At 52.8% G+C, this 24,657-nt stretch overlaps 1 protein-coding gene across 2 annotated transcripts in view; it reads right to left on the bottom strand.

The window, feature by feature from the left end:
- Nucleotides 1-24,657, bottom strand: part of Nrg2 (neuregulin 2) — a 188,062-nt gene that overhangs the window by 12,157 nt on the left and 151,248 nt on the right. The window contains exons 3-6 of one of the 2 annotated variants that reach the window (XM_075968927.1): nt 18,945-19,063; nt 12,088-12,208; nt 5,868-5,926; nt 1,291-1,314 (exon numbers count right to left, since the gene is read on the bottom strand). In XM_075968927.1, coding sequence (XP_075825042.1) covers nt 1,291-1,314; nt 5,868-5,926; nt 12,088-12,208; nt 18,945-19,063 — 323 coding nt within the window. Of the gene's footprint in view, nt 1-1,290; nt 1,315-5,867; nt 5,927-6,300; nt 6,378-12,087; nt 12,209-18,944; nt 19,064-24,657 lie in introns of both variants that reach the window. The other variant, XM_075968928.1, reaches the window with a different exon arrangement.

The raw sequence follows: 24,657 nt of genomic DNA, 5'->3' as shown, positions 1-24,657 counted from the left end.
GTTTCCCATTTGAGGCTGTCTCTTCTGAATGCAGTGCCAGGAGGGTAGGGATGCTATATGTGGTAAGGTCTGGTGTTGAGTGGAGCTTTTTGGTTAAATGAGTGAGTGCATCCCCACTCCCTGGCCCCAGACAGACACACACCTACACCTCCTGCTGACAGTTTCAACACCAAATACTCTGGGCTTAACACAGACATTCCACAGCCTTTCTGTATCCCCAGGCCTGTCCTGAGACACTGCTAGCCAGACATCACCATTCTCCCATCCCAACAGAATCCATCCACACATACCTGCAGATTCATTCCTGTGTACCCAGCCTCCACCCCCTCCCCCGAGACCCAGACAGACACTCACATACAGACTTTGCCTTCCACTGAGAGCAACCAATAGGTGCTTGGGGAGCTAAGACCTCCGCAGGGCTGCCTGTCCGTATCTGTTGTCTCTGGTGTCCCCATCACTACTACTAGAGCATTCCCACCACTCCTGAGCCCTGTGTGTCTGCTGCTGTGACATCCCAGGACACTTGGGCCTAGGCTGAAGACCAAGCCAGAGAGCTTAAAATGTTCCTCTTCAAAGTCTCGTCCACACAGGTAGTATTCTAGAGGCCAAAGGGCAGTGTGTGACTGTGGGGGATGTAGGGAGTTACATGGAAGTTTCTGGGGAGGGTGGTAGGGGAAAGGAGGGTAAGTGGCCTTGCCCGCAGATACACATATACACTACATGCCACTGGAGGGGCAGTCACAGAAAACTGAAAGCCTCAAGCAGATGGCAGAGCATGGGGCAGACAGACCACAAAGCGGGGACAGGAGCAAATGGCACGTTGTCAGCTTCTAGCCTGGTGTAGAGAACATGAAGCAGTGGAAATGGATTTAGCAAGGAAAGAGGACCAGTGTGAGATGGAAAAAGTTGCCTCTCTGCATAGCTCCCCAAACCAGGTTTCTTCTGTCTACAGACCCTTCGAGTAGCCATGTCTGGTGTGATTGCTGACAGGCTGTACTGCTTGGGAGAGCTAGTCCCTGCAGGTTCCTCCCCTGCAGCGGGTGCTAACTGGGCACCAGGCACAGTTTTAACTGCAGAGTACCCTGCTCTTCATGAGATTTTCTTATCTGGCTCTAAATCAACCTGATTTATGCTAGGGCATCTTGGTGAGGCCAGGGAAATTTTCGGAATCGCCCCCTTTCCATTTGTGAGGAAAGGAAGCTTAAAGTTCCGCGATCCTGGCATCAGAGGCGGGGGGGGGGAGCAGGGGGAGCTGTGCAGATGATGCAGAGCGATGATCAGGTGCCATACCCTTTAACTCAAATCCAAGGTGCTCTGGCAGTGCAGAAGAGAGTGCGGGGGCAGGGGAGAGAATGAGAGGAGGGGCGGGTGGGAGAGAGAGAGAGAGAAAAAACGTTGGTCAGAACTCTTCAGACGCTGGGCAGCCAGCCTGTGAGATGAAAGCAGGTTAGTTGTGCCCCCTCCTGGCCTCCTGAGCTCCTTCCCTGGTCCCTAGTCCCTGAGAGCCCCAAGAAGGCAAGAGAGAGGCCATGTTAGAACTGACAGGCAGGGAAGGGTCCCTGGAGGTGAGCAGTGGAGTTAGTACCTGGTGAGAAGGCATAGGTGCAAGAGTCAGTTGGCAAAGTCCCCTAGGAGCAGAGGACCAATTGGGTGGGGTTCAAGGAAGAGTGCCCAATGCCCTCTTCCTGACTCTTAACTCCAACCCTTCAGCATCCTCAGGCCCTCCTGAAGTCAGTTAGCCCTTACCCCCTATCTCATTCTTGGGGGTCCTTTTCATCTGTTCAAAATGAATGTGTCATGTCTCTGGACGAGCCCATAGCTGCCCTGGCAGAGCTCCTGGCAGTCTGAGTGCAGAGCTTTGATGTCATAGGGGAGAAGAATGGGGATAGGGAAGACCCCAAGAAGCAAGTCATTGCTCCATTTGATATCCCATATACCTGGGCTCCCAGGATTGGGCTGTGGTACCCAAACCCTTCTCACTACTCAGGAGAGCATCTCCAACTGAGAGCACAGAAAGAGTGAGTTCATCTGTGGAGCACGCACACTTCTTACACTATGGACAAATTACAGTGTTGGAAGTGAGGTCATTACCTGAATGTGTGAGTTCAAGCCCTTGAAAGGTGGATGCTTACAACATTGAGAGGTTAAATAAGGGTCAGCGCTGGCAGTCACAGTCACCATTGTCCGTGACTCTGAGGGATGGCTAACCTATTTGATCTCAGTGTCTCAGCTATGATGCGGGGATCAGGCCTTGCCATGGGATCCTGGAAGGTCTGAAAACCTGGCTGTGCTTCAGAACCATTCAGTCCAATGGGAGGAGATCTGGGTGGGAGCCCAGAAATCTTGGTGATGTTTTAAAGACTTGCCTCGCTTTTTCAGGCACAGCCTGTCCTGTTCTACAGACCTGGGTCTCTAACTTGCTATGTGGATGTGTTCTCTTCAAAGTGCCAGTATACAGAGGCAGATGTGAGCAGGCCTAGCCAACAGGAGGCTAAGACACGTGTATGCCAGGGCCCCTGCTCACACCTGCCTGGGCACACTCCCTCACTGACTTCCACATCAGTCACCCAGGCCTGTCACTGGGCTTCTCCTCTGTGGAAGAAGGGCACCCTGAGCATCATCCGCACCACTTCTTTGTGCGTTCTGAAAGGGATTCTAGAGGGTTCTGTATTTGGAAAAGAGCAGGAGTGTGGGTGGCTCTGAGCCAAAGACCAAGAAGGTCCTGATCCCAAGAATCTTGAGGAAGATTCTGGGGTTTTGACCCAACCAGTTCTGTGCTGAGGCCACATCAAGGAAGTGCCGATCCCAGCACTTCAAACACAAGCCCTCTGCAGTTCTGCCACTCTGAAGCTAGGGAGGTGTTGAGGATTTGGCTTCTTTTCAGTTTTGCCCTGACTGCTTGGAGCCCTAATTGCAGCTCAGGGTCCTCTTTGGCTGGATCAAAGGGTCACAGAGAGGTTCTCGTCCTGGAGCCTAGGACTTGGAGGCACTTGGGAGCATGTTACTGATGTCCTGCCATGCTTACCCGAGGGACAGCAGACCAGTTTCAGCAGGTTCCAAGTGCTGGTCCTCAGCTCACTTTCAGACAAAGTTGGTGAAGTCTAAGGGGCAGCCGGTACCCTGTAGTGCCATGGTACTTTCCCAAGGTGATGCAGGAAATCAGGAGGGTTACTGAAAGGGATCACGGGTCTAAGCTATGGCTATTCCTGCTCAGCCTTGCCTGACTATTCCTGAGGATGATGGCCACCTGGAGAAGCAAGCAAGTCTCTCAAAGCCCTCTGAGAACGTTCTTCCAGGTCACTGCTCTGGGAACCAAACTGTGTCAACAGCAGCTCCCTGGTGTCATGGTAAGGCGAGCCAGTGGCGACTGGCATGATTGGTGAAGCCACTGAAAGTTTGGCCAGTCACTAGGTCAAGGGCAGGCGCTGAGGGATCTACAGTTGTGTCGGTTGCAGTTAGGAGAGCAATCACCTACTCGTGTTTATTTTTGCATGGCACTTAGTCAGGATGGTGTGGTACCACCGAGCCTCAGGCCAGAAATGTTCATATTGACCAGTAAATTGGATGTCAGATTTCCACCAGGGCCAGGCTTCTTAGGAAATATGCGAATTTATTGTCTCGGACATAACCAATGGCAGTCATAAGGTGCCTGGAGGAGGAGACAGTGATGTATGTGCTGATGTGAGCATGTGCTCCTGTGTTTGCATGCGTGTGAGTGTGTGGTCACACACATGTGGGATACAGATGGGCCAGCTTTCCCTTTTAGGAGGGCGCGGCCTGGAGTGGGAGAAGCTTCAAAGTGCTATTGGGGTGAAAGTGCTACTGGGGTCAAAATCTTGCCTGGTTTTGAGGTGGTCTGGGTAAGTGGCAGGGTCAGATGCTTTGCTCAGCAATGCAGGGAGGCATCCTCTTCCTGCCCTCCTCCCCACCACCTATAGCTGGGAGGGATACTACAGTGCCCTCAGGTGATAAAGGCTCTCGGATGAGCCCCTCGAGTGCATCAGTTCATTTCATTCTCACTGCTGCCGTCCAGGCCTAGATGTTGCTATCCTCAGTCTAGAGATGAGAGAACAAATCCAGAACACTTAAATAAGGCCCAGGACTAGGGATCTAGGTACCGGTCCTTCTGGATGGGCAGCTGAGGGCTTCAGGGAGCACAGGGTGGTGGATGTCTTTGTGCTCGTTATGAACTAAAGCATCATAAAGGCCTTCAGGGAACGTGTTTGAAGAACAGGAATCTTCCACATAAAGGCACCTGTGTGGTACTGATGATACTGGCAGGAAGCTGGGGACTGCAGCTGCAGGCTCTCTTTTGGGATCTGAGGGTCCTGTTGACCTCCCCAGAAGATATAGGCTAGGCTGACGTGATGTAGCTGGCCAAGGGGCTTTGCATAGTAGCCCACGATCTGGAGGCTCTGCTGCTCTCTGAGCTAGGGCTGGCAGGGACTGCCGTCCAGAACAATTTCCCAAGCTGTGGAGGCTCTTAGCCAAGGGCGGAAAGGAACTGGCCCCCCAGTGCCTCTCTCAGCAGGCCCACCCTTGCCTGTCTGCTCTGGCTTCTCCTGGAGCCTTAGAAGCCTCTTCCCCTGCCCCAGAGTCTCCACATGGGGCTGCATCTGATTTTGAAATTCTCCCAGAGCTTGAGTTTTAGCGTATTCTTTTGGTCTATACGTCTTGCTCACACATTCTGTCTTTATCCGCTCTTCCCCGTGGCCTGTGACTAGAGGGTCTGAAGAGAACACTGCCTGTCTCATTTTATAGACAGAGGTGACTCTCTGGGTCAACAGCCCTCACCTTCTGGGGCCCAAATGTTCCTTCTAAAGGCAGTAGATAGATGTCTGGGCTTTGTCTGGGGTCTGAGGACAATTGTGAGCTTTGCTTTTCCACCCTGAGACCCGAACTCTAAAACTCCTTTTCTGACATGCTGCTTAGTAGCTCCTGGGTTTCCCTTTTGGTATTTTTATGGAGTTTTCCTTCCCAACACTCAAATGTCATCTGGGTTCTCTGGTTCCTTACTGTTTGCAGGACCTAGATGTCCTCCCTAAAAAGAGGGTACTAGTCTACTCTGTAGAATAGGATGGGTAACATGGCTCTGGTCTTGAAGGCCAACAGACCACAGGGATCCAAACCAAGTCTGGAACTCTCCAGAGGCTAATTGCTCCATCCACTCCCCCTGGTGGTGACTGAAGGAACTGCTCCTGGGCGCCAAGGAAAACAGCCACTATTCTAGCCAGATTTCTCCTGGTGTGGAAGAAAGAAAGGAGATGGGATCCTGGATAGTGTTCAGACTAAACAGGTTTTGGGAAGAGTCACCAGACTCCCCTTGAGTCCGTTAGCATCTGTGGCAGCCCCCAGTTCACTTCCTCCTCACAAATGTCTCTGGCATCCATGGGAACCATTGCTAGGGCTGCTCTCTTCCACTCTGCCCTCCGTCTTGGTCCTAGAACCCCAACCGTTTTGGCCAGACCAGAAGACAGGCGTTTGAAACCTTTTCTAATCTCTCAAGCCTACCCGTAGAAACATGCACACACTCACTGCCTGGCCCATCAGCAGCCTGGCACCAGAGGTAAGGGAGGGCCCTGCAAATGCCTCTTCCCCCATCTGGCAGGCTGCCTGATCCCAGAAGAGAGGAGAGGCTTGGACATGGCCCTGCTGCTGCAGAGAGTTCAGCTTTACAACTCTCAGGTGATACAGGTGACTTATGGGGCTGGGCGGGGAGACAGAGGCTACTGGTAAGCACTGAGGACTGAGAGGAGCTCAGGACACCTCTGTTCCCTCCAAGTCTTGATAAGTAAGGTCCCCATCCCTCCCACATGGGGAGACTGCCAGTCACCAGGGAAGAAAAGAAATAGAAGAAAGAAACATACTGGAGAAGTTGACCATTGCGAACTGCTGACACCTGGCCCCGGTGTATCCCACAGGACACCTACCAAAAGAAAGAAAACCAGAAAGAGAGAGCCAGGATAGCAAGACACAGGCATTGCAACACCCCGGCACAGGCTCCTGCCAATGCCAGCTAGGTTCCTCGCCACGGTTACCATTTGTCCTGGCCTTGTCGCTCTGCCCCTTACCTGTAGCCCTGAACTTTAAACCCAAGGATTAGGCCAAAAAATGAAAAACAAAGCAAAACAAAAACAAAACAAAAGAACTAACAAACCAAAGTACAAAAAAGAAAAGAGAAACAAAACATAACAGCCGGAGATCAAAACAACCAACACCCCTGACCCTACGCCCTGCACTGGGGACTGCACCCGGCGCTTTCTAAGGAGCGGGGACTTGTGTTTGTATCTTCAAACATACTTTGCTTAGGATCTGGCATGTACAATCGCAAAGGCAGTTTCTCCAAACATCTCTGTCCGAAGAATCCGTTTGGACATCTGGAGAAGGAAAAGGGGAAAAATCACAGAACAAACTGGCATCATCCACGAGGCTAAGGTTAGAAATCAAAGTGCGCAGTGATGAATGAGAAAACCAAGTCAGGCACTTGGGGTCACACTCGTAGCTGAAGGGGCTGGAGTCAGGGGCTGGGTGGAGGGCTCTGTCCTCTCTAACAAACGCTCTAATCCATGTGGCTCTGTTGGGGATGGGGCGGGTGGGGTGGGGTAGGGAGGAGGATGAGTTAGGGAAGTTGGGTGGGGGAAGGTGGGGGGGTTATTGACTAACTAACTGTCCTACTGGTTGGGGAATTTTCCTTCTTACCTGCCTGGTGCCCCAGGAAGCCAGAACTGTAGCCTCAGGGTGCCAGGCAGCCAGACTTATGGGATACAAATTCCTGGTGTCACTCCTCCAGGCTCTGCTGAAGGATCCTCTCTGGGACTCTGGGCAGGTTTCCTCCTCTATGGAACAGCTCCCAGAAAACTCAAAGTAGAATTCTGCTAGGCTGTTCTCACACTGTGTGCTCATGACCAAAGGGACTTAGGAGGTATTTGATCTGTTCTCTCAAAGAGGGATGTGTGTGCCAATATGTGTGGGAAATCCATCCCCTAGGGCTCCTGTGGTCTCCGTTAGCATAGGAAGGGTCATGAAAAGCTTTGTAGGAGATAATAACTGAACTCTACAAACTTATTTGACCAAGGAAGCTTTGTTTATGTATTTGGAGACAGGGTCTCGTGCTGTAGCTCTGGCTGGCCTGGAACAGAAGGCACTTTTTAGGGGAACTCTTGCAGGGCACAGTTTGGAGAAGTTGCCTTAAAGCAGTGGGGAAAGGGAAGCTGGAGAGAGGTGCGATTGCCAGTGTACCAAGGCTACCTTCCAGATACCTGGTGTGGGGGGAGGTCGGAGCAGCCTAACGGGGGGACCCTGGAGGTCTGTTCTGTACAGTAGCTGGCTAGAAGCTAGCTGGGGCTCGCCTGCCCTTTCCTTGAGACCTGTTCTTCCACTGTGGCCTGGCTTTGGCCTAGATCTCCTTGCAGCTTGCCTTCCTTGCCACTTCAAGACACCACCCATCCACCCCCTTCTTCCTGACCTTGTCATGCCTGCAAGGTACACTTCCTTCTGTTCTCTGGCTGCCACCTCTCCCCTTAAGCAAGTCCCAGTTTCATAGATTTCTAGGAGACAAGCCCAGTCCTGTACTCTCTCCTGAACCCCAGGAAGGCCAGTTACCTAGGGAGAAACCCACAGACAGGGCTGTACTGACCCTTGTGCATGTCTCTCTTCAGAAACAGGTCTCTGTCGTCCTGCTCTGCATCCCCTAGGAGCTAGGGGGACTCCATCAGCAGTAACCCCTCAATACCAGGTTACTGTGCAACCTTGTCAGCCTAGACTTCCTCAGGAGGCGAGGATTCTCTGCCTTAGTCTTCTACTGTACCTAACAAGAGGGCCCTTGGCCTTAGGGTAGATGCTAGCCATTGGCTATGACAGATAATCATGACAACTCTGTGGCCTCTAATCTGGAGGAATGGGGAATGGGAGTGGCAGGCGGACACAAAGCCAGACTGTCTTTGGGCCTGTGATATCTCCCCGGGTTGGGGAAGGAGGGAGAGCTGGACATTGTAGTGATGGAGCATGGGTGCCCATGTGCCTGGTCACTTGGAGGTCTGCCTGGGAAGTCCAACTATGAGGGCTGGGCAACAGCAATGCACGTTTACCCTGTTGAATAGGGTGGCTTAGGGGAGGAGCCCCTCTTCCATCCCTCTGATCCCTGACACTTGTCCCTAGTCATTTTAGCCCAGGAAGATGGAGGAAGTGGCTGAGGCTTCCCAACTGACCACAGCCAGGCTCAGCTCTGCTTCCTTTGCTCCTGGGCCCATTGTGTGGGGAATGGGATTAGAAGCGGGCTAAGTGATTCTTTTTCAAACAGAATCACCTTTGGGAATAAAGGATAGAGACCTAGAAGTTGCCAAAGTGACTCTTGGATTCTACAAAGTAACAGAAAAGGACTAGACTTGACTATGTTCATTGTCTGCCAGGGAAATCAGTGTATACAAATGTGTGTGTGTGTGCAAGAACAGTGGGGTACAGGGGCAGAAAGGGACAAAGAGGAACTTATTTGACATCAGGGCTGCTGTCCCATGAGTCTTGGAGACCAGTGATAACTATAAACACACCCCTGTGTCCCTGTCCCATACTCAGCCTGGACTAGTCTGACTGTCTGCACAATTCCAGGTGGCACCATTGACTGGTCCACAACACGAATGTGCTATGGTATTTGTGCAATGTTCTGGTGCTAGCCTTGCACCTGTCTGTGAGATGGGTGCTCCTCCTTGCTGGATAAAGAAAAGGCCTTGGGGGATAGGGTGGTCAGGGTGGGGAAGGACTGATAGCCAGTGCTATCCTTTAGGGGCACTAGCTCCTTTAGGGGTTCCTGGATACTCCTACTCCTCTCTGTAGTTCTGTGTGTGGAGACTCAAGCTTCTTTAGAGAAGGTTCTAGGTGTGAGCAGGGCCTTTGACCTTCCTGCCCTGCAGCCAGACCAGGGTAGCAGGAGCCAGCTGCTTCCCTTTATCAGCACGGTAGGAGTCTGTACTCGGTACGAGTGGCTGGCTGGTGACTGGCTAGTGGCTCCCACTCAAACAGGGATGACCCTGTGAAGTTCAGGGAAACGGGTGGGCTGGAAGGGGCAGCAGGCCAAGCCTTCCTAGACCTTCCTACAGGCATCAGCTCTGGCTCTGAGAAGGTCTGAACCCGGGGCTGGAGAAGAGCAGGGGCGAGAGAAGGGCAGAGAGGAGAGCCCATGGGCTGCATCTGGGGTGGCAGAGAGGTCAGGACCTCTGCTGTCCCCATTCCCCACCCACCTCCCGGGCCTCAGTTTCTCCTTTTGGTAGCCTGGGGATAATGCCATGTGTGCTGCCCTCACCTGGGGAAGGAAGGATGAAGGATGAGGCCGTGCCCCAGCGCTGGAGGGAGCCAGGGTCTCGGAGCTCACGAGGGCAGGTGGAGATGTGGTGAGGATGAGCAGGCAGATGGGGTGGGATGGGGTGGGGAAGCCGGGGAGGGGGAGATGAGCTGATGGGAGAGGGAGGCATGCCACTGGTATGTGCACAGGGCTGGAAAGAGAGTCTTGTTCTGTCATCATCCCCTGAACCAGTCCCCAAGAGTCACGCACCAACCGTGCTCAACAAACACACGGAGAGAAGAGGAGAAAACGGCAAGAGGAAGTGTGGAGGTCCCTGTCTGGCCCAGACGGGACAGTCACCTTGATTTAGACCCCCATTTTCAAGTCCCCTTAAGTTTTCTTTTTGAAAACAAAATTCAATATCAGTGACATTGTTTCTTTTGGCACTGACTTCCAGAAAAAACAAGAGGGTTACGGAGTGTGCCTGCCTGCTTTCCAACACTCCCTGGGGGGCTCTGAACCAATACACAGCAACAAGTGTAAGAAAACCAGGAAGGAAAACTGAGTTTTATAGAAACTGGAATGAAACTGACCAGTGTAGTTTCATTATCCAAGCTAAGCGGAAATGCAAAAAAATCAAAATAAAAAGTAAACAAACAGCACAAATGGTAGACGTGAGTCCCGTTTCCTAAAGTCTTTCCTTTGTTCTCCATCCAGGTGATATCAGAAACCCCAAGAGGCCTGCCCCCCTTCCCACCCAGTTCCCCACCCTCAGAATGGCCTCTGGGCTCTGCCCGGCCCCCTCCCCCCTGCCCTTCTCCAGCACAGCTCCAAGACTGCAGGCCCAGCCAGGGATGTCCCTTGCATGTGACAAAGGAGTTCAGGGAAGTGGGTTATGGAGCCTTGACTGGGGCTGACCCAGAGGGGCAAAGATGGAAGTAGTGGTTCTGGGTGCCATTATCACATTTGAGACCCAGTTGGCCTGGGTGGGGGAGGAAATAGGGCACCCTCGTGTTCATTAAGGCTCGGATACCTCTCCCTGCTCCTTCAAATGTAGCAGGGCCTATTCCCTGGCTCTTGGGGGCACAGTGGTGTTGGTAGGTTCCCCTGGGAGCCATCGTCTTCTCCTTCCCTTTCTTACACTGCACTCCATCCTGGAACCTGGGTTCTGGGGACCTACCAAAGTAGGTGTCCTTGTGCCTGTCTTGGGGTGCAGAGCCTTCCCTGCCTGCAGCCAGGGCTAACTTCAGTGACAATGCTGGATTCTTTGGAGGGTCAGGGGTCCAAGGGTTAGGGAAGAGGAAGGCCTGGTGTGGTAGAGGGGAAGGGGAGTCAGGGCTGGGACATCTCTGTGAGGCATGCTGGGAACTTTGTGAGTCTCTATAGTCTGTTTCAAAGAGCTCAGAGCTTTTGTAAGGCTGGGATGTTTCCCTGGGCCTGAACTGTGGTTATGGCTGCCTCTTAGAAGCCAAGGCCTGGCCTTGAACTTCCCTGGAGAACCTTTTGTTGCTCTTGGAACTTCCCTGAGGGGTTCAGGAGGAAGGAGGGTGGAGAGGGGGTGACAGCAGGTGAAGGGTGGGACCATGGAGGAAGTCAGTGAGGAGGCCAGCTGGGGCCAGGCCCACAGTTCTGTCTGGCAGTGCCACCAAGCTCTCTTGTCCCATGGGAGAGTGGGAGGAGACAGGACACTGGGACCCTATCAGCTGTAGAGGGTTCTTTAAAAGTCCCAGCCTCTTCTCCAGGGTCATATTCTTAGAAAAGTCAAGATCTGGCCTGGGTAGTCAGAGGCAGGAGAACCTGGAGTTCTATCGGGAGGTCGAAACCCTCTTTCTGAACTAGCAATACTTTGATGGCCTTTGTCCAGATGCCATGGGAATGGGGCAGCTTTGGCACCTAGTCTGGGACCCTTGGCACTAGCTGTTTTGAGAAATCCAAGTTGTTGACCAGACCCGCTTCCTGTTCCTTCTTAAGATATGGCCAGAGTTTTGCTCATCACGTTTGTGTTGCTCTCCAAGCACATGCAGGAGGATTGCCCAGAAGACCCGCGGGGACTTCCTGGCGGCCTCATTCACACTTATCCTGAGTGCTGCCTGGATAGTGGGGCTCTGAGCTCCTTGGAGTTCCTGCTGGTGCCACCCTCACCTTCTCCATTGAGCCATTCCCATGGTGGCGTCCTTGCTGAAGTCCCTACCTTCCATAGAGATTTGAATGGGTTAAAATGGCACAAGCAGTTCTCAGGGCAGGACTGGCCACTGGGGGTCACCGGGACAGGAAGAACAGCCAGATCTGAGGCCGGCGCTGGGATCTGGGGAGACCCTTATTTCCCCTAGATAACACAAGTGGGATCCGAAGGTACCAAGGGCTCTACAGCCTGTCTCCTGCCTTACTCTTCCAGGCTTCTTTCTACAGAAGAAGATGCAGTTGGGACATGCTCACCCAGGACAAATTTGGAGAGTTGCTTAGAGATGGGGAAGAAAGACAAAATGGTGGGGAAAGAGGAGAAAGAGAGAGAGAAAACACCCAGTGCTTTAGACGGGTACCCCCACCTCCCTGCAGGGTGGTAAGAGATGGACATCGGGAGACAGGGCATTGAGAGCCTAGGAAACTGGGTCTGCAGGAGTCCATGCACCCCTTAGAACTCACATATCTCCAGAGTCCAGAAAGGACCCGAAAGTGGATAAACCACCCTGCCTGTGCCCCTTGGGGATCATTTCCAAGTAGCTGGAAGCTCACTTTTTCTAGAGCCCTCCACTTCTGCCCCAACATTTCCTCCCCTGCTCTCGGCCCTGTGCCCACCCCTGCAGGTCACTTACTTGCAGGAGAGCTGGTTGATGCCCTCGATGTAGTAGCACACACCTCCATTCACACAGTAGGACTTGGCTGTCTCGTTGCACTTCCGGGCATGTCCCGACCACGACGACAGAGTGGTGCTCACTGGAGATATGAGAGACATGGGCTAGTGACCCACTGAGACCACCGCGAGGCCCAGGGGTCACTTCCTTCATGTTCTTAGTCACTAGGATCTGCAGGACGCCCGGGCAGGGAAGATCTAGGGGGGGGATCTCTTAGCAGGCAACAAGGCAAACGGGAAGCCATGCTGGACCGTCCGCCCAGTGTGACTCTGCATTCACACTCTTGGAAGACCTACAAAAGCCAGGCAACCGGTTTCTCACTATTTTGGAGGGGTGGAAGAGAAAGAAAGAACTTCTCCATTGGAGGAAGACCTGACCTCTGCCCCACCCCTGTCTCCCTCTTGGGGAGCTCCACCATAGGACTAGATGTTGGTGTAAGAATTGGCTTAGGAGGGAGAACCTGTATCCATTGCTCTGCTCAGACTCTTATTGTGGACCTGGGAACTCAGGGAAATGACACCTTCCAGATGCTGTCATTTTCTGAGCTCCGAGAAGGTGGCTGTGTATATGGGGAGCAGGAGGAACTGGGCTTCCACGCTCTTCCTTCTTGTTCCCAGGCCTGGGATGTTATAAAGGCTGCCATGTCTTGTCTCTAGAAATGTTCGGTGTCTCCCTCATGTTCCCCTCCTTGTCAGCTGTTGCCTGTGGCGGGAGCCTTCCAGACCTTTGACAGCCTAAACTATAAATCTTGAACTTTAGGGCGATGTAGCCGGAGAGGGACGGGAGCAGGGAACAGTTGTGGGGAGAAAGGCTGGGCTCTCAGGTTGCCAACCTGATGGATCAGGCTTGTCTGAAACAATGAAAAGAATGAATGTACTGCTCCCTTATCAGGGGACGGTGTCCAGAAAGCTGGCTTTAAATGCAAAAACCTCTTTTGTAAGGCACCCTCCACACTGACTTTCCAGGATGGGACACTAGGAGGAGTCCCTGCTCTGGGGCTCTCAGGGTCTCCGACTCCTGCCCAGCGGTGGTCCCCGACTGAAGTGTCTCACTCCACCTTGGCTACCCTTATCTCCTCTGGGGTGGCAGCCTCCATTGCTCCCATCGGCAATGGGGAGGAGGCGAGAGGAGGAGGATGGAGCAGGCAGGCGCTTGGCACCCTCAGTGTTTAGACATGTAGGGAGACAGATGGAGCGTGGGGGACTGGAGTGTACACACAGCACAGCCTCTGTATATGTCTGCAGGAGCTCGCAGATAAAACTCAGCGGGTAGGGCCAGCTCCCGCCTTCCCCTCCACCCCATCCCTGTTGCAGAGTTGGCATCTCAGGCCCCACCCACCCACACGGAGGGCTCCTCAGGGCTCCACCACAAACCCAGCTGGGACCCACATGCTGGCCAGAGAGAGAAAGCTTTGAACTGGCGTTTGCTCCACTTCTGGGTCACAGAGACCCAGAAAACTAAGAAAGGGACAGAGAACTAAGAGAAGAGACACAGTGCGGTGACCATGTCTACAAGTTATAAAGTTCAACACTAGGCAGACCCTAGACCCATCTTGCCCTTTGGTTACACCTCCAAGGAGAAGTGAGGAAAGAATGGCTAAGTCCCTCTCTAGAGCTGCAGCTGTGTATTCCTGCCAGATCCCCTGTCCCTTGTGAAAGAGCACGTCAGCACCAAGGCTTGACGTGAGCAGATGAATGTGGACCGCAGCCTGGGGCCTCCCAGGGGCCTTGGCTAAGCCAGAGGAATCTTGGCCCGGATCTGCCAGGCCCAGCATGGCTCCTCTGCAGCAATGGTGACAGAGACCTCCTGCTGCCGGTCCTCATCGTCATTCTGTGACTGTAGTGGACTGCAGTGGGCTGCTGGGGTGGCAGGGACCACTGGAGAGAGATGGGACGCCAGCTGTGGAGCACTGAGTCTGGGCTGCCAATACCACATCACAAGGCTGATGCCAGGGCTCAGAGAGGTGTCAGGGAATAGTGGCCAAGGGCCTGTCCACCTCCTCTGCCATGGTAAGACCTTCCCAAGCCACTTTGGCATAGCTGTCCTGGTAGGTCCCAAGGTAGCATGTTCTTATCCCCTTGCCAGCACATCTGTATTTGCCGCTGGTCTTTTGTATTTGGAACAGCAAAGGTGGCAGGAATTCTAAGTGAGAAGGCTGCTCCCTTACCTCTCCACTGGGATGCTCACAGCAACCCCAAATCCAGTATATCTAAAGTGGCCTCCCAGTTTCCCGTCTCTTCCCTGTGCCTGTGAGCCCCAAGGTCCCAGAGAGCATCTTTTCTTTCTTCTTTGTTCTTTACTGCCATTTATCCTCAAGGACACTTCTTCCATCACCTCAAGAGGCTTGATCCATGCCTCCTACGTCCTCCCCCGGTCCAGGTCATCGTCACATCTTCCCTGAGTGACCTACTTGCTGGTCCTCCTGCCTCACACTTGCCTTCACTCCAGCGGCCACAGCAGTCTTTAGAATATGTAAATTATGCCAATCCCTCCACGATCAGAGCTCTTTGGTGGTGTCCCTTGGTAGTTAGAACAAAGCCCTCCGCCTTTCATTAGGTCTTATCTGGGCCTCACCCCATTTCTGTCGTGTTTTTAAAATCCTGTTCTCTCAGCATATTTTAACTACACTCATTTCAGCTTTTCTAACAAGCCAGGTGCCCTGCTGCCCAGGGCTTCTCAGATACCAGCGTCTCAGTGCAGCCTCTCCTGGCTTCTCAAGACGGCTACAATCTTTATGCTCACTGCACAAGCTTCTGCTGGTAGTGTTTATTCTACACTGATTAAGGAACCAAGTTTGCCATTACTAGCTCCGAATCACTAGAACCCTGGCTCCTTGGGGCATAGCCACCTGTCACGCTTCACTAAACCCCAGCATCTAACCAAATGCTTGACACAGAATAGGTGCGTAACATGGTTGACAGAATGAACAAACGCATATCTGATTCTTGAGGGGAAGTACCCTCTGCTGCTTCCCTGAGCATAGGCTAGTGTCCTTCAGCCCGGGGAATGAATGATACCTTTTCTCCTCTCTCTTGCAAATGTTGCTGAGAGGTTGTTAGGGATGTGAAGTCAAATCTACAATGAGTTCCCTCTTCATCACTAAGATGGCTAGAATGTAGATCCAGAAGATAGCCAGTGGTAGAGAGGATATGGAGGAACCAGAACCCTGAGGCACCCCTGGTGGGCATTGTACAGTGGTGGAGAGGATATGGAGGAACCGGAACCCTGAGGCACCCCTGGTGGGCAGGTACAGTGGTATGGCTGCTTAGACATCTAGTCTGGGAGTTCTTTTTTTGGTTGTTTAGTTTTTTGAGACAGGGTTTTTCTGTGTGGCCCTGGCTATCATGGAACTTGTTCTGTAGACCAGGTTGGCCTCGAACTCACAGTGATCTACCTGCCTCTGCCTCCCGAGTGCTGTGATTAAAGGCATGCACCACTACCTCCCGGCCTCTGGGAGTTCTTTGATAAAAAAAGAAAAGAAGTTAAATTCCCAGAGTTACCATACACTCAAGAAATTCCACTCATGGGTGTATCCTCAAGACTGAAAGCCTGTGTGCTTACAAACACCTGAACATGAATGTCCGTAGAAGCATTAATCATCAGCCCAGATGTGGAAGTGATCCAAATGATTCAACAATTCAAACTATTAAATGGATGAATAAAATGTCATCCATTCACACACTAGAATATCACTTCACCATAAAAGGAATGCACTCACCCATGCTCCAGCATGGATGGGCCTTAAGATACGGTAAGGCCACTTACTATATGGTTATACTTGTACAAAATGTCTACTATAAATTAATCCACAGGGGCAGAAAGCAAGAGTAGTAGTCGTGGGATTGGAGAAGTGGGGGGTGACTGCTAACCCACATGACATGTCTGGGGTGATGATGAGAATGTTCTGAATTAGTGGGCATAGTTACATAAGCTGGTGACTATACTGAAAACCACTGAGTCATACTTTAAAAGGACAAATTTTATGGTATGCAAATTACATCTAAAAAATTAATTAAAAACATGACCAGAAGGGGAAAACCCAGGACGTAGTTGCCATGAGTGTCATGGTGCATGTTGTCTCAGACCTTCGGAGGAAGGTGAGATGGGACAGAGGCTGAGCGGGAGCACTGATTCCCTCCTCTCTGCTGTCCAGGCTGCAGCGCTATCCTGCTTTTAGCACCGGCAGACCTTCCGCCCCGCTTGAAGGTCCAGACCCACTGCCTTGAGCTATTCAGCTGTGCAGCTGTGTATTTTGCTGTGCAAAAGGCTCCTTTTCTCTTAGTTCAGGTGTTCATCCTCCCCCTACTTTGTTAGGAGAGGCGCATGCTCTCAGGCTGAGGACTCTACCTTCCTGTCAGTCATTTCTATGTTGATAATCAAGGCTGTGTCTCTCTGGAACTCATAGCGGGGTCAGGCTGAATACAACCCATGTGTTAGTGTGTTCATGTGCAGATGTGTTCAACCAGCTACTCCCTTGCCTAGAGGCCTCTACCGCATGCCTACACCTCATGCCAAAGCTGCCTGCCTTGTGCTTGGTATCCTGGGTCAGTTCCCTTTCACTTGGGACAGGGTTGTTGGTTTCTGTAAGGCAGAAGGGGATTGCACTATGCAGACTGTTTTGTTCCAAGCTGTGTCTGTAGACTCCTTTTCCCTGTCAGCCCAGGGAGGCTGGAAGCTCCCTTGAGATCCAGAGCTGCCACTTCCGGAGGGCCTGCTCCGATCTGGGAAAGACAACTATGGCTCTAACCTAGTGGAGAGTAGGTAGCCATCCAAGAGTGGGATGATGCCCTTTGACGCCCTACCCTACCCCTGTGGCCCTACTTCCCTGGGGCCTGGGCAGGGCCCCACAAACCCACCTTGGGATGAGTCATTGGGGGCAGGCTCAGCTCCCCGCTGCCCGCCCTCCACCCCCTCCTCAGGGTGTGGTTTTTGCAGATCTGCTGGGTTTCACTAGTAAACACGGAATCCACGCATCTCTGCTTGGGAAATCAACCATGACCACATCTCTACATCAAGAGTCGTCTTGCCTGCTGTGGACTGGACACAGCAGCCAGGCAAAGAGAATCTCTGCGAGTTCAAGGCCAGCCTAGTCTACACAGTGAGTTCCTGGACAGCCAGCACTACGTAGAGAGACCCTGTCTCAAAAAATAGACAAACAACAACAAAGATATTGAAATTCAGGCCTTGTACATGCTAGGCAAGAGCTCTCCTGCTGAATTGCGTTCCTAACCCTAGGTTGTAATTTCTTTAATATAACATTTACTGGCTACCTATTGTAGTAGGCATTGTGCTAGGCCCTGAGGCCAGGGCAGTAAACAGGCTCACGGAGGGTCAAGACCGAGTTTACTAATGACTTTCTCACTGTAGAGCTCTATCAGTAGCAAGCTGTTAGACTTTGGGCAAAATACACAACCTCTCTGAGCCCCTCCCAAAGAAGAGTACACAAGGCAACGCAGACTGAGTCTGGCTCAGCAAATTCTCAGGGGCCAGCATCATCCCTGCTCTTGTCCCTTCCCTGAGGCTCTTCCTGAGCTGGGAGGTCAAAGTACAGAACAAATCCAATAACAGTATGGAATTCAAGAGATGCCACCAAACCATGGGGAGGGGTCAAGAGGTAGCCCAGAACTGGGTTTGGACCCAGAGTAACATTGTAGGAAGTCAAGGAGAAAGGCTGCCGGGGGCTTAAAAGGGTACAGATGGGGACTGATGAAGAAGACTGAGCTCATCTGGGAATGACCTATCTTGGGGCCAGATGGGAAAGGAGTAAGCCCTTGTGTGGAGGTCCTTGGGAAGGGTGTGGCTTCAAGCAGGCACTTTAGAAGTCCCTTGCTCTGACACCTGTGAACTAGGGACAAAGTCTGAGCGGTGGATACCCTTGAGATTGGGAATGGAGTGGAAGGGACAGATATGAGAAAGATCTAGAAAACATACTGCCCAGGATATGGAGACTCAGAGGCATGAGAGTCCGAGAAGCGAGCACAGGGCAGACAGATCTGCTCTGGCTGTGGCCTTGGCAATGTGTCAGGATCCCCTTTAAGTCAGCACTGGGTCTGGGGAGCACTTCAAGGCTGTGCAGTGGCAATGTAGTCAGGGGGCAACATACATAGGGTCAGATCCTATGCCAGGGGCAGGGCGTGGTGAACAGCAAGCCCTACATGGTAGGCTCAGTCTGTCGGTGCCCAGCATAGGCAGGGAGGAGAGGGGACACTTTCTAGGTCCCAAAGCCAGGCCTGACAACCCAGCAGAAAGAGATTCTCTGTTGTGACACTGGGCCTGACACTGTGAGCCAGCAAGCCAAACAGTTCTGAGGCCCTCTTTTGTAAGTCTTCAAAGTGGGCACACAGTCAGTGAGCCGGGTCTGTTATCCTTAAATGGAGGCTGCCCACAGGCCCCAGGTACTCAAGCCTCCCCAAGGCCTGGCTCAGGTGCCCAACGATGCAGCTGGCAACAGACACGCAGCTCACACCCACCCCAGGCCTGTCTCTCCCCAGTCTTGCTCCTGACAGCCCAGCCTCCCATAATTGCCTTCTAAAAATATCCTTCCCCCCACCCCCACCTCTTGATTTCAAAATATTTAGTTTTCAGGGTATTTAAAATGAGAGCTGGCGGCTCTTCCAGGCCCAGATAACAAAACTAAACATTTATGCTTTGACTGCATTTCTCCGAATTGGCTGAGATCTTGGGGTTGACGTGCAGCAGCAGGAGGGAGGGGAGCTGAGCGCAAGACAGATCATGTGCCGGTCTCCTGAGGGGGCAGCCCATCAGCTCTGCCAACCCTCCACCATCCGGGACCCTTCCCTTTCTCGAGGGCCACCTACCGCTGTTAACGTGGAGCCGGCCCCGCACGGTGTCCTTCCCAAGGATGTTCTCCGCCTCGCAGACATACTCCCCCGCATCCTCCACCTTCACTTTGTTGAACTGCAGTCGGGAGTTCTTTCTGGGTTTGGGAGAGGAAAGAGGGAGAGAGGTGTGAGCCAGGGCCGGTGGACCTTATCAGTGGTCACCGGTGGACCTTATCAGTGGTCACTGAGTGGTCACTTCAAAGAACCACCATGGCTATATAGGCTGGGCGAGAAGAAGGTCCCTCAGACCGTTTTTTTTTTCTGGAGTGCAGGTGATACACTGAACCCTGGAACAGGAGGAGACTTGAACCCTCAGGACAACACATCCAGCCAAAGCACACATGTTCTAACTATGAATTCTCACATCTTTTTTCTCGGGGCTGGGTTTCTCTGTACCACTTTTTCTTGGGGGAAGAATGCCAGGGCTCTTAGGGAAATCATGTGGCCACATCTCTCATTCCCTGTTGCCTTTGCCATCCATAGAAGTAGGAGATTGTCACTATTCAGGGTTATGGTTTGAACGTGTTTCCTGAAGTCCACTGGTGTCCCCACTGCAATGGTACTAGCAGGTCAAGAAGACACGTTTAGAGAAGGCCCTCATACCTTTGATTTTAGAATTCCCAGCCTCTATATCTATGGGCTAAACACATCCCTACTGTTTATAAGTGAGCCCATCTGGATGCTCTCCTAGAGCAGCAGCATGCACTCTGACTCCCGGACACCAGGGAGAGCATCTATCTGATAGCTTCATGGCAATTGTATCAATCCATGGTACCACTCCACGTCTTTCTCCTACTGTTGACTCAGGCTTGCCATTGAGAGGCGCTCTGTAGCCTCTCCAAGAGGCTTTTGTTTAACTTCATCCTCAGATGTGTAGCAAGCACCTCCCAAATGCTGGAAACCATGTACTCCAGGGTCTAGAGCCTTAGGGCCAATTAGGGTATTCTCTTCTAATGTACGGGCAAACTCAGTCTTAGAAGGCTCTTGGATTGTGGGTAGACACTCAGCAAGGCAGAGCAGAGGTGGACCAGGAGCTGAGGTCAGAGAACACACCAGAAGCTAGGGCTAGCCTCTTCCTCCAGTCTCTCACTTGAGTGGTCTCAGGCAAGGTCCTAGCAGTTCCTCCTCCACGCTGTGATTCCAGAGCATCTGGCTTTCTGAAAAACCGACTAAACCTTGCTTCCTCCTGGAGGCTTCCCTGCCTTGGTTCTGCAAGGCTCTGCTCACAGCTCCCAACCCTTCCTGAAACTGATGATGCTCTTTGGGGTCCAGAAAGTGCTCAGGATAAAGCTAGGGACCTGAGAAAGGACATAGTGTGCCATGCTGTGACTTCCTCTTCTTTTAGTGAGGGGTCAAAAACCAACACAGTTGGCTGGAGTGTGTGCGGGGTATAGCCAGGCTGCCACTGTTCTGTCTAAGCCCCAGGGATGCAAAAGAGAGCCATGATACTGCTGGGATAAGGGTTGGTGTGGGGATGGGGGACAGGATATGGGGAAGGGATGGTGGGAGAGTTGAGCAGAGAGCACCTCCCTCTTGGTTTTGGAATTGGCCTCTTCTCAAGCATATCATTCCCAGATTCCCTTGAGGTTGGTGCAGACTGATGGACCTTACTGCAGTGGCGCTGGCCTTGCCAGTGTGATGACGGTGGCTTAACTAAATGCCCTACCATTCCTGGTTCGCGCTGGGTTTCTCCTTGGGCGCGTGCCTGCCCATGGCCCTCCTCTATCAACTAGTTTGCTTCATTAAGAAGAGCTCCGGAGGCCCCTCTGACCAAGCGAGTATCTGCTTCCCAGCTCAACCTAATTAGATAACCACAGCATCCCACTTCCCGGGGACAAAGATCTCACTTTCCTGCATGCTGGATAGGCGGGGGTGGGAGATGGTGTTAGCTGAGGGCAGAAGAGTTTGTGCACAGGGGACCTAGAGCCAGCAAGATCTTCATGGTCACTCACAGCTGCACTAAAAGGAACTTTTTCTCATACGATGCCATTTGTAGCACGACAAGGCAGAACATCTAAGCAGCAGTACAGACTTGGGGGAAGGACTCCCACCCAAGGGCGCATAAGACCAGGATCAACGAGCATTAGGGCTTGGCAAAGGCTCCCCTTTTGGACAAGAAAGAGGAGACAACTCTCAGGTGCAGTAGGTATAGGCATCTCGATCCACAGGGGCCCCAGAGATCTCAGGGAAACGGGATCCAGAGCTGCAGCTGGGAGTGGCCCTGGGCTCTCAGGCCCTGAAGTTGCTGGATCTCTCCTTACCCACAGGTCCATCTGGAGTCCCTAGGATCCAGGGCTTTCTTTTTGCCTTCCTGGAAGGCAGGCAGGGTGCACACTCCCGCCACCCCATCAATTTGCTGACCCAGGTCTGCCCCTGCAAAGGGAGCTGTCCCACCCTTCCTAGCCGGTTCTCTGCTGGCAAGGACAGGATCTGGGCAGCCCCACACTTTCCTCAGTGCCTACCTCCCCTGCCTGCCTGAGGGGCCTGTCCCAGCCTGCCCCTCATAAATAAGGGAACAGGCGGTTCTGCAGGGGAGGGCCCGTGCCCTGGGCTCGGGGGGCAAGTGTTCTCCTGGCTCGGGAAGGCCTGGATGACAATGCAGTTTGGCGGGCACAGAGACAGTCAGCCCCTGTCGGGAAGACGGTCTCTGCCAGCTAACAGAGATGCCAACGCTGGATGTAGCCCGGGCAGGTAGAGCATGAGGAACTCAGGGGGGAAGGAGAGAAAGGTTCCTCAGAGAGGAGACTCCTAGCTCTGTGCGTGGTTCTGGCTCCCTTGCTAGTGAGCATCTCACTCAGTAAGAGAGTGGGCAGTTCTCTTGAAGTCACTTTGGTCACAGGTAATGAGAAGTTCCCTGTCATGGCCTCCTCCTCCACAGCTAACAGGACAGGTGGGACCAGGGATGGCCATTTCAGAAGGCAGCATGTGGGGGAGGGGCCATGTCTGCCACCCAGGGAAAGACCTGACTAGGCCTTGTCTCTGGATTAAGTCACCCATGTGTCAGATGAATCTGAGGCCCTACCAGGAAGTAAGTTGTTTAGAAGGTTGGACCATCCATAGGGGCCCCTGTTCAGCCTCTTGAGGGATGACCTCACACGCAGGGGAGGAGGGCCAGCCCTGGGAGGTTCTTCTCAGTCTCACACTGACTGTGGATCTCTGCTTCCAGGCTTATAGGGGAGCAGGGGGATGTGGGGCAGACGCTCCTGTGAGGAGCAGTGATGGATTGCTCAGTGGTGAGATGAACTGTCTAAAGTACTGTCAGGGACCATGAGCTGACTGGAGGGCTCGGGCGTTCATGCTGGGCCTTGGCGGGCTGTGCCAGGGACAAGAAGGGCAACTTTCCTAGTACAGGGGACAGCCTGGGCCCAAGTCCAGGGTTGCAAAAGGAAAGACCAGGGATTGGGCCTCTAGTTGGGACAGATCGGCAGGGTGGTGTGATGTTTAGGCCAGCAAGGAGGGAGGACCCCAAGGCTGTCAGATAAGGAAGGGATGATCTCGTGGGGGTCTGGATTGGAAAGGATCATTTGTAGGGGACTAAGAACTAGATTCATAAGCCAAACGGGGTGCAAGACTGATCAACTTTTTTTTCTCTGAAAAACAGGTGGAGGCTATTATTATATATATAATAATTATATGTAATACACATATAATGTATTTTATATATCTATATCTATAAAATCATTATACCAGATTCTATGCTGGAAATTGGCCCAGCGCCTCATGAAAGCAGGGGCCACAGCTGTCTTATTCACCAATGTCTCCCGAACCTCTCGCAGAGTGCGTGACACACAGCCAATACTCTATACCCACAGGTTAGCTCCATGAATTAATTTTGGGTCCTGGGGCCCAAAAGGTGTCCGAGAGTAAGGCAGGAGAGGATGAGAAGCTAGGAGGGGAGAAAGTGAGAAGTCAGGTCCACCTGCAGAGGCGGCAAGGGGCGGGTGCTGGGGTGGGTGGGTGTGCGCAGCAGAGGAGCTGGACAACGAGCAGCTGGGGTTGTGAGGGTGGGGCGGAGGGGCTGGTGGGAGCATTCTGAGTCAGAGACCCCTTAGGAGTGGTGTTTGGGGCTCAGCTGGCAGCACAATGTGGAACTTGGGTGAAACTGCCACCATGCCTACAGCTGGAGGCCTGGGGTCTCAGAGGGGCAGAACCATAAGAGGGAGAGAGCAGTGAAGGCTAAGATGCAGGAAAGCCCAGCACCAGTGGAATCAGGGAGGTCTGACTCACAGGAGGGCCAGCTGAGAAGCCACAGGGAGGGCACACCTGGGAGGCCCAGACTTGGGAGCCCAGAGGTCATGGGGTAGAGGGGCTGGGCTGTGATCAACTGGCTGCCTTGGGGAAGGCAGTGTGGCCAGAGGATAGATAAGAGGTGTAGAGTAGGGGCCTTAGGTGACTTGCACAGAAGTGGAAGGAACAAGGGAGACAGACAATAGCTGGAAGTGGGGAGGAGGCAGTAGCCAGGGATCCTGGCTCAGAAGAGGCATGGGCAGGGTAGTCTGCTGGGAGGGAGAGAGGGAGAGGCTAAAGTGACCAAAGAAAGACGGGAACTGGTGGTGCCTCAGCAGAGTGGAGTGTGTGCGCGCGCGCGCGCGCGTGTGTGTGTGTGTGTGTGTGTGTGTGTGTGTGTGTGTGTAAGTGGCGTGAGTACGTGAGTGTGCGAGTGAGTGTGTGTGTGTATCGTAAGGCAGGGTATGAGACAGTGTGGTGCCAGGCCTGGTGAGACGGGGATGGCAGTTGAGTGCCATGTTGGGAGCAGGGCAAGAGGTCAAGGGCCAGCACCTTCCCTGGCTTTGTAGACTCAGGGAGAAGCTGGGGTGTGGGAAGGTGCCTGCTCCAGCCCTAGCTCCGTGAGGCCTGTCTACTAGTTCTTCTAGGCTGGTACCAAGACTATAGTGGGGTGGTGAGGAGGAGTGGGGGTACCTGGTTGGTTAGGCTGAATTTCTTGCCAGTGTTATAGAGAAGGGACACAGAGGGACGCTACCCCAAACCTCCCCACCTTTCTAACTACCGTAACTCCCTCAGGATTTAACCTTCGTATTTGTAGCCACAGACCTCTTATCTAAACCCGTCCTGCATGGCTCTTTGCCTGGGCCACTTTCTGTCTTTGTCTCGAGTAACTGGTTTTCCTTTGGTTCGAGTCTTGGAAGGAGAAGGGAGGCAAAGCCAAGCTCTTGAACCCCACTTCTCCACTCAGGTTTCAGGCCTCTGGGGTGTGATAGGGGCAGCCTGAGCCTGTACCTAACACTTTCTGTTGTGGGTAGGCTGATGTTCTCTGAAGCAATAGACAGCCTAGTTTGCATTTTGTGGATATCTCTGAAGTGGGTGGTTGCAGGCTACTCTGGGGAATGAGGGCAGAAAAGACTTGAGGGGTTCCTTAGTCTACCTAGAGCCCAGAGCCCACAGAGAAAGGTAGGATAGAAGTGCGTTTAGTGGCAGACAGGTAGGAGCTGCCCTAGAGTCCTGGTTCTCCCAGCACCCCCTCTCCTTGCCTGGATGGTGGTGAGTATCTTTCCCAGCCTGAAGACTCAGAGTGTGCAGGCAGACCCCCTGATGTCAGTCAGAGGTCTCTTCCCACTTACTAAGCTCTCCACAAATGGCAACTTGTCAAGTCAGGACCCCAGCCTTTTGTCTTATGTGACTCCCCAAAGACTTTCCACCAACAGGGGCTTCCACCTCAAACTGCCAGATT

This window comes from Microtus pennsylvanicus, chromosome 4, assembly GCF_037038515.1.
Source record: "Microtus pennsylvanicus isolate mMicPen1 chromosome 4, mMicPen1.hap1, whole genome shotgun sequence".
Taxonomy (NCBI): domain Eukaryota; kingdom Metazoa; phylum Chordata; class Mammalia; order Rodentia; family Cricetidae; genus Microtus; species Microtus pennsylvanicus.
This window is presented reverse-complemented; position numbering and strand designations above follow the sequence as displayed.